The 10461-nt window shown below is 33.6% G+C and overlaps 1 protein-coding gene across 4 annotated transcripts in view; it reads left to right on the forward strand.

The window, feature by feature from the left end:
- LOC127838884 (baculoviral IAP repeat-containing protein 3-like) overlaps positions 1-9984 on the forward strand; it is a 219464-nt gene extending 209480 nt beyond the window's left edge. The window contains exons 1-12 of one of the 4 annotated variants that reach the window (XM_052366929.1): positions 700-967; positions 3106-3148; positions 4167-4216; positions 4369-4970; positions 5160-5274; positions 5736-5893; positions 6076-6145; positions 6464-6601; positions 8029-8201; positions 8471-8639; positions 8756-8881; positions 9239-9984. In XM_052366929.1, coding sequence (XP_052222889.1) covers positions 931-967; positions 3106-3148; positions 4167-4216; positions 4369-4970; positions 5160-5274; positions 5736-5893; positions 6076-6145; positions 6464-6601; positions 8029-8201; positions 8471-8639; positions 8756-8881; positions 9239-9246 — 1689 coding nt within the window. In that variant the 5' untranslated portion in view covers positions 700-930 and the 3' untranslated portion in view covers positions 9247-9984. Of the gene's footprint in view, positions 1-699; positions 968-2722; positions 2832-3105; positions 3149-3772; positions 3929-4166; positions 4217-4368; positions 4971-5159; positions 5275-5735; positions 5894-6075; positions 6146-6463; positions 6602-8028; positions 8202-8470; positions 8640-8755; positions 8882-9238 lie in introns of those variants that run through there. The other 3 variants (XM_052366931.1, XM_052366930.1, XM_052366932.1) reach the window with 3 other exon arrangements.
- The last annotated feature ends 477 nt before the right edge of the window (positions 9985-10461 follow it).

Below are 10461 nucleotides of genomic sequence, written 5' to 3' on the forward strand. Positions count from 1 at the left end.
ACAGGGAGATGAAGTTTGTGATAACTTCCACTGAGCCAGGTCGACGAAGACACAAACATTATTTGCAATTTTGGAGGAGACATGATTAAAAAAATAAAAAAAATATTACCAAATTTGATATAACAAGATGCAGACTTCTTGAATTGAATAATTTATGAATAATTACACAAACATATATTTTTTAATAACTGGTTAAAAAATCAATATGATTTAAAAAAGTTATAGAAGGAATAATCAAATATGTATGTGGAAATAAATTAACCCGAATTATATGTGTATTTTGTAATGGTAATAATTATAAAAAGTAATAAAGTAAATACTAATAATAATGAATAATAAAAATGACAAAAATTATAAACATTGTAAGATTATTATTATTATCGAATTTATATATAAAAAATAATGATTAGTATTATTATTATCATCATCATCATCATCATTTAATAATAATAAACTTAAAACTTTAATAATAATACTAATAACAATAATAATAATAATAATAATAAAAATTATAACATAATTAAATGTAATAAAATGTTAAATAAAAAGATGCATGTATTTAAATGATACAATAATAATTTATTCTGATGGTTTGTAGGCCTAAATTTTCAGAATATTTATTTTATTTTTTATTGTTCTAATTATTATCATAAGTATTACTATAAATTATTTTAATTATAATTACCAATTATGATAACGGTGATGAGATTCAACAAGTCATCAGTATTAGCAATAATTCAACACTCTTAGCACTCCGTACGCAATCGCAATACATCATACATGTATTGTTACTAAAAATAGGGATGAGAGCATTGACAAATTTTCTCATTTCTATTTTTAGTAATAAAACATGATATGTATGTTATTCCGCAGCTATGTTTTCACTTGAAAATTGCCGGAAGAAAACACTTCAACATTTAATGACCGCGTATGCAGATTATGGAATATATAATGTGTGCCACGGATCGTAAGCATTTTGTATTGTTTTCATGGAATATTCAAACTAACACGCATTATCATAGCCTTTGTTAAAAGTATAACACGTGCGCAATAAAATATCATGCGCAACACAGGAGTGTTTTTTTCAAATATAGGAACTCGCATTATAGGTTCCCAGAATATCTGGAACAGTGAAATAACGCGATGTAGCAAAAAAAAATCGAAACCTTTTTTTTAAATGTGCGGCAAAGATGAAACTGTATAATAAAAAGCAAAAACACGTTTATTTGAATTGATGGAAATTCTTTCAGATCTGTATTTGAACTATCAGTACCGTACTTAGCAATACAACAACAATGTGCATAAGAGTATATTTTGTAAGTCAATCAATCATCGCTTCAATGTACTTCAAAGTCTATGTGATAAAAGAACATCAGTAAAAAATTGAACTGTAAACCAACGTTGTTTGTCAAATTATGGCTTCCAAACTACGACGATAAAAACGAGATGAAATTTGTATGATATGTCTATGATTCAATATTATGGATTTACTAGTACAAGTTCAAGAGTAGTTATATGTGATTAAGATATTTATGATTCATTATAACACCCTCCTTTGATAATTACGAATGAAGCGCAGTTCTGTTATTGCATCAATAATCGAATGTGCGTGTTAATCATGCGAAACAGTGAAGAATAGTCATGAGCATGACTTTTAATATAATACAAGATTAATCGATTTATGGTATATCAACGGTATTTCCATTTAATATAATAAACTTGTAAGAACAATTCAAATTCCACATGTTCACACACATATTTGTCTAAGAATAACGATAATTATTCTCATTAAATCTTAATGAAGGGAATACATCCTTTAACAATATATATTTATCCGATTACGCTGGTGGAAAGATCGTTCTAAAATTAGATATGATGAAGCAATATTGGGATCCCAGTTAAGCCAGTCTACCTGGGTCAAATCTAGGAATTTCCAATATATCGTTCAATATACTTAAACATGTCAGAAGACTGACGCAATCTTTATTTCTTACGTGTTTCTTTGTTATTAGCGTGTTTTAAATGTCGTTTACGTCATAACGTTAGATATATTCAGCCTTATATTCGTGTTTTTTAAACGAAATTCTTTTGGGGCAATGTTTGTGCCTCCCATATTGTGAGTACTAGTACCTTCGTGTAACGATGCTTAAATGTTAATAGAATAATACTATTGTTACAATGAAAATGACTGTTATATATATACCAATAATTAGTTGTAAGTATAATGTTTGAAGGTCAGTAAAGTTACTCATTAAGTTAGCATTAAGTAAATTAATTATGTTGAATTGTAGTAGTAGAAGTATGAAAAATAGCAGTAGTATTAGTATTTTGTATATGTATCAATCAGTGTATAATCTATGATTATAAAAGCAAAAGCATTGAGTAGAATTTTATAACTCGCAAAGACAATTTAAATCGAGAAAATATAAATACGTTGAAATATATTTCATATTGAATGTAAATTTAATTAATAAAAATTATTAAAAAATGATAACAAATATTTTTTAGTTTTTTAGGAATCGCCGGGTTTAATAAAGCGTTACCGCGCAGTGGAACGTTCAATATTTAGTACGCGCGGTCCATATTTAGCACGCGCGGTCAATAGTAAGTACGCGCGATCAATTTTAAGTACGCGCGGTTAATATTTATTACGCGCGGTCAATATTTAGCACGCGCGGTCAATATTTAGTACGCGCGGTCAATATTTAGAATGCGCGGTCAACATGTAGCACATTCGTTCGTTAGCACAATAGTGAACGGTCCGTATTGCCTTTATCGTATTTTGAGGATTTTAAAGGGTTTTCTAGAAGAAGGATACACGTTTATTTGAGGTATAATGTTTTTTTATGATTATTATTATTATTATTATTATTATTATTATAATTATAATTATAATTATAATTATTTTTATTATTATTATTATAAGTAGTAGTAGTAGTAGTAGAAGTAGTAGTAGTAGTAGTAGTAGTAGTATAAGCAGTAGTTACTCTAGTAGAAGTATGATCGTAGCAGTAGAAGCGGTTGTTGTTGTTGTTGTTGTTATTGTTGTTTTTGTTGTTGTTGTTATATCCATAATGTGTAATCCCATTTTATTTTATTTTTTAGCATCAGGCATAATGACACTGATAGGCTGCTGTACTATTTCAAGGTGTTGTGAAATATTTTTCAATATATTATTGTATGCCAGTCTTTATTCTCTCATTATATTCATAATTCCATTCCAACAATATTATATCGTTATGAATATATATGTAGATATTGGAAGTTTTGAAATGCTGAATAGTGGTAAATGTTAAACAATATTACAACGCAGTAGCAATCTTAACGGATTGCGTCTGATATAATTATTGGAAGTAAAATATGAGAGACATGTATGAAGGAGTTGAATCTGTTAAAATGGATAATATAAGGTAAATATATATGCGGCATGTTAATTCTGTTCATTTACCATAGATCTTCAAAACTCTATATGGATTATTCTTGATTTATGTCTGTCAGTGGCACACATATTTAATTATTTATTAGAAGAAAACTTTTGATCAGCACGTGTACCGTAATTACGTAAGTGTTCGTCTCCGAAAATGTAGATACAAAAATATCGTTATTCGAAAATTTAGAAACACTAAAAATATTGCATTAACGATCGGATACGAGTATGCAATGTGTATAGCGTCAATTGTTTCAACGAATAGCACGTGCTTGTAAAATCAAATACCACGCCGTATAGTATACATATTATGTATGTTTCACTTTAAGTTGTTGGGTGAAACCATTGCCCATTACCGGAATACATGGTATTTACCTAATAACGAAAATGCAATGGTCAATTGCTTAAAGGAATTCGTCTGCCAGGTGTTATAACCTTAATCCGGTTGGAAAAACTCAGGATCGAAGTCTCACCAGATAAACGCCACAGGGCAGAATTCTGGTATAAAAGCATTGATACATAAACTGTCCGAAAATTTAGAGTCATTTATTATTGACGAAAACCCGTATATCCGAAGATTAAGAGTCACGAACAATAATAATTTTGGCTAAAAACATAGGTGTCCAAAAATGTAGAGTGTCCGAAAACTATGAGCAATTACGGTATGTACAATTGTAATCTTATATTACAAATTCAATATTTTCACGTAATTATCACGGGATTTTATTTCTCATTTCAGGAATTCAATGTATATAGGCAAAACTACACCCTGGCAAGGTTCGGTTACAGGTATGAATTGACATGTAAATGCATACACTTTTATAGAACATTTAATGGTTTTTGTAAAAAGGAAGTGCCAAATAGCAATATTGTATATGTTCACATTTTCGAACTTGTATACAGCATTAATTCTAATTAAAATGCATAACTCTCTGTTTCAGTCGTTTCAAGAGATTACTTTGACGACATTCCTGTTTTCAAAATTCAAGTAAGCAGAGGATTTCGCAACAAAAATACTAAAATGACCAGTATGGATACATCAAAGATTTTAGATGGCTTGTATGCTTTTGGTGTCAAATGTGGCTTGAACGCCCCTCCACTGTTGTACGCCAGCAAAATAAACACATATGCAGTGCTTTCACCGCCTTCGTTTTGGAAAAACCTACATTTCACAGAGGACAAACATCTAACAGATACGTTTTTAGCATACAAAAACGAGTATCGGCAATGTTTCTACTGTACAGATGCGGACTTCAGTGCGTTGGAGAAACGCGTTCGTGCTAGTACAATCCCTTTAATAAGGTTTGATGATATATCACAGGCTCATGTAACAGGTGGTTTTAATGAAAGTCAACGGAATGAATTTGTGTTTCCCGGTTCTGAAACGTTAAATCAGCCTCCTTACGGTGACAATACTGTTGGACTTTCCATCCAAGTCACCGATGGAAGAGAGAATGAAACCCCTACACAGCAACACAATGATCTTAGTAGACAAATGCAGTCAGGCGCTGGACAAGAGCAAAATAATAAACATAAATGGAAGGTATGGATTCATCATGTCAATATATTCTAAAGACTTGTCGGTTTCTTAATATTAAACAGTACGTGCATGGTTCATATAAAGATTTTGTTTTTCACGCAAGAAAACGTGTATATTTACATTTTTTATTCAAAGATTTCGTTGTACAATTGCAAATTATTTATTGATATTACATTTTATTTCATTTATTAGACAGCCAAATATCCAGATTTCCAGGATATTAAATACAGATTGGAATCATACCGAGGATGGCCACTGGCAGAACCGAACCCAAGGGCACTATGTGAAGCTGGATTCGTTTTCACCGGTAATACAGTAAATGAAAATTATAAATAAAAAAGAACAGGCTAATTCGTTTAATTGATATCCCCCGCCAATATGCTTCTGGACACAAAATCCGCTATTAACAGATGGTGCCATTTGGCGTGCATCATCCTCTTATCCATATATATACTCATACCAAAATATATACTCATACCAAGTTTCATTGAAATCCGCCAAAGCACTTCCAAGATATGGCTCCGGACGGACGGACGGATGGAAAGACGGCAGGACGGACGGACAACGCCAAAACAATATCCCTCCGCCTATTGCGGGGGATAATAACGTACGGACAACATTGCGCATAAATGAAACGATATATACTAAATAAGCGTGTGTGGCAAATTTTAATGTACCTTTAACTGTACCCGATTTACATTCTGTGCGTTCAATAATTGTCACTAATATGGCATGTTTTGATTAATATATGCATGCTGTTTATTGCAGGTCACAGCTACGACCTCGTGCGGTGTTTCTGCTGCGGCATCGGTCTAAAAGACTTCTCTGACACGGATGATCCAATGCTGGAACACGCAAAAAATTCATCGAACTGTCCGTTTATATTGGACCACTTTGGAAGTTTGGAAGCCTTAGAAAGATATAGGGTAACACTTTCCCACTTTCCGTAGGTTTATCATCTCGGTTTTCATTAAGCATCAGTATTGTATTGCAATAAGTACTCCCATATGACGAAAAACTCATATGACAATTTGTACTTGACAGACATATGCCAGAGTATGTTTCACGAAACATTATATAAATGCAATGTTCTGTACATCCATTTTAGCAAAGAATCGTAACTCAGGATCCTGAAAAGATAAGGCGAAGGCAACGTGACATCTTCCAAAGGCAACTAGGTATTACGCGTTCCAGTTAGCATAATTAGTTACATAATAGAGATATAACTTACATAAGTCGTGAACGGACTGTAGTTAGAATACGTACACAAGGCAGACAATTCCACACAAACAGTGTTAATAATCTGAACAAAGCGTATATAAAACATTACAATTTAAACGCACAATTCTGTATAGTACCAACTGCATTATTAATAAATTTCCATAATTAATGTTTGCTATCATTAATTAATTATTTAAATACCACTGGTTAGAAAACATACAACATTGTACATAAAACACCGTAGTGGCTCATGTATCATAATATAAACGTTCTAGGTCGAGAAGCCGCAAACTACAGAGCAAAGCACGAGTGGTTCCGAACGCTTCAATCCCGCCTAGATACGTACACACACTGGCCTCAACATTTGTCCCAGAGCCCAGAACAATTGGCAGAGGCAGGGATGTTCTACACAGGTAGTAATAGCCTTGCTGTAAATTCGAGAATAATACAGAGTATGTACCACAATTTTGTTGACAGTCAACGCAACACAATATTAATAACAGTATTACAATAATAGTCGAAATATTACATTTTTAGACTATTTAAGATTCTCTTCAAATGTTCAACAGATAATAATAATAATAAGGGGGTATATTGCTTTGCTCATGTCGGTCTGTCGGTCGGTCGGTCTGTCGGTCGGTCGGTCTGTCGGTCTGTCGGTCTACTGCTTATACTACTACTACTACTACTACTACTACTACCAGGTGGTTGTCAGATGATAACTCAAGAACGCTTGGGCCTAGGATCATGAAACTTCATAGGTACATTGATCATGACTCGCAGATGACCCCTGTTGATTTTGAGGTCACTAGGTCAAAGGTCACAGGTGAAGGTCACAGTTACTGGAAATAGGCATTTTTAGGATTTAGTATGGTTCAAACAAGGGAAACAACTACCGTTTATGCATGTTCTTTTTGTTACAGCATTTGCCTCCCTTGTAATATATTTAAATTTTACCAAATGTAAGGCTAACTGCATTTTTGTAATGCATTGTATCAATAACAACCACCACCACCACCACCACCACCACCACCACCACCACCACCACCACCACCACCACCACCACCACCACCACCACCACCACCTACACCACCACCACCACCATCACCACCACCACCACCACCACCACCACCACCACCACCACCACCACAACCACCACCCGTTGTTCACAGTGACAAAAACTTATTCACACAATACAACTTATAGCCCATATAGGGGGGCATGCATGTTTTACAAACAGCCCTTGTTATTGGTAAAACTGTAAGAAACATAAAACAAAAACTCGAAGCAATCGCAATCGAAATTCTAATCGTTAAACTGTGTCACACAAAATGAAATGTGACACTATGTACAACAACCGTTGCAATTTACCAAATGAGAAAAGTGTCGATGATGATCACAATCTTCATCACAACGACGACATACATTGTATGTTGGCCTTCCGTAGTTAAATTTACTTTAATCCTGGTTTGTGTCTAACGATGTAAATCTGTTATGTCCATTTATCAAATGCCGTTGACATTAGTAAAATAAACTTTATTTCATCATTTGATCTTATCGGTCCATGATACCCGTTCCGCTACATAGTATTTCACAAATCTACGTATTTCTTACCTCGTGTTCAAATTTTAAAATGGTTAACGATTTTCCATGTACACGTTTGTTATAAGTATGCGCCCACTAACTCCGTTATGTCATTTGTCTCGGTTATCCTTGGACAGTATCAAACTTCGAACCAATTACTATTAATTGTCAAGTGTTATACAGTTTAAAGAATTACAACCGTTGTGGTTTTGTTTTATATTGCATGTGATATTTACAAATTTTTATTCATTGCAAGGTGTTGATGATCATTGTCGCTGCTTTGCCTGTGACGGTGGCTTAAGAAAATGGGAACCTGGAGATGATCCCTGGATAGAACACTGTCGATGGTTTCCGGCTTGTCCTTATGCAAGAGAAATCAAGGGCGATGAATTTATCAACCTAGTCCAACTCTCTGCCGATCACGCCTTGGTGTGTTTTTTTAATGAAATTATTAGTTACATATTATAGAAAATAAAAAGTTTTATTAAGCTATCATTTGTTTGCCGCCGTTGTTATTTGTTCTGACACGAATTACAGGGCGTTTTTCAGTATTATAAAAACATGTTTAGTTTAGCAAAGAATACAGAAACCGTAACATGTTAAGTTGCACCTCTCTGACGTAACAAAGCACAATGAGGTATACGTGGATTCTTGTTGTTAAATGTGCTAATGCGTTTACTCTTTACTTTTTATTACAGGAAAATGTATCAAATTCTCAAGACGAAGCGAGTGGTGCTATGGCTGCTTTAAAAATTGACGATGCAAATATTGAAATACTAGTGGAACAAAATAAAGACATTCTAGTTAAGGACATGGGGTTTTCTATTTCCGATGTAAAAACCGCAATTTTCGAAGTATTACAACAAGGTACAATAAATACTGATATGGTAATTATATAAATGGATTGTGTTTTGTCTTGGAATAGATTGACATGATAATTTTACAACAATGAAACAACACAGTTACATGTTGAACTGTTACAGGCACCACTATCCCAGATATTGTTGATATAATCACTCGACTGGAGGTTATGAGTGAGAGAAAGCATCTAGAAGAACAATTAAAGCAAACACAAGTACCACTAGATCCGGAAGGTACATTTCCGACAGGTCTGTGATGGACATTAGAAGTTCTGAACGTTGTCGTGTATTCATTGAATTAGTTATACAATTACAGTTAGAAAAAAAAGTATATATATTAAGATATAAGTTCCAGTGTCTGAATGGCATCAATGTCCATGGTTTCAAATTTTTTCGTCATATGACAACACATCCAAGTCTGTCCACATTCTAATCACGTAGCCAGTTTTATTGTAAGCGCTCGTATTGCAAATACTGATTAAAATCACAATTCATGAAACAAAACTATGACACTTTTGATTGATAATATAGTTGTTTTTCTTGATGATTCAATATTTTGTAATGTGTTTAAAAATCGTGGTTGTTATATCACTATGTACTTTGCAGAAAGATAACTGGAAGAAAACCAACGATTGAAGAGCCTGCTGCTGTGCCATTTATGCAACAAAAACCAAGTGAATGCATTGTTTTTACCTTGCACCCATCACAAATACTGTTTGGACTGCACAGAACACAGCGATAAATGTCCAGACTGTAACAGAACTATTAAAGAGAGGATTCGCACATATATGACATGAACCATTATCCTTATTATGATAAGTCAATATATTATGAGAGCTTTTGAGGCATGAAATGACCAGATTTTCGTATTGTACAAGAATCATTTACTTTTTTATAATTAGAAGATTATATATATATATATATATATGTGTGTGTGTGTGTTGTGTGTGTGTGTGTGTGTGTGTGTGTGTGTGTGTGTGTGTGTGTGTGTGTGTGTGTGTGTGTGTGTGTGTGTGTGTGTGTGTGTGTGTGTGTGTGTGTGTGTGTGTGTGTGTGTGTGTGTGTGTGTGTGTGTGTGTGTGTGTGTGTGTGTGTGTGTGTGTGTGTGTGTGTGTGTGTGTGTGTGTGTGTGTGTGTGTGTAAGAACAACATGTGTAACACAATTTTGTTTCATTTTAGATGTCATTTTTACTTACTTTCAGAAAAACGAGTAACACTCGCATGCCCCCCCCCACCCACCTTAAGGTATTGCATTGACCCAAAAGTATGAGCATGATCTTCAAAGTTGGGACAACAGACACGTTTCATAAGTTGATTAACATGTGTGTTAATGATTGTTTTATATTCAAATAAATGTTATAAGGCTATGTTGTGGTTGTTTTTTTGTGTGCAAAATATACACATATATAAATATTGATGTGGTTTTTGTTTAATTTCAATTAACAAGTCACTTAAAAAAATATACATTATACTAAAGGAGTAATGCTATGCATAATAAGAGTTGACTAAAGGGCAATCCGAAAGAAAGAGGTACGGTTCTTGAACATGTACACAACGATTTTGATATATATCGTTTAATAACGTGTGTTTTACTGTATAATATGTCGATATACTTAAAAATAATATTTCCCAAACACAAATTTAAGGTCTTTAGGAGGCTCCGCAGAATAACGATCATTGCACTGTCTTCTCTTTCTTTTTCTATATGCGTCGTATTTAAATCTGAAGATCGGCGATATACCTTCAATTAAACAGAAAGTATCGAGTACCGGTTCTTTGGTTCCAGGCTTCAAATGAAATATTACTTTACAATAACAGGGTGCAGGGTC

The sequence above is a fragment of the Dreissena polymorpha genome, chromosome 7, assembly GCF_020536995.1.
Source record: "Dreissena polymorpha isolate Duluth1 chromosome 7, UMN_Dpol_1.0, whole genome shotgun sequence".
Lineage (NCBI taxonomy): Eukaryota > Metazoa > Mollusca > Bivalvia > Myida > Dreissenidae > Dreissena > Dreissena polymorpha.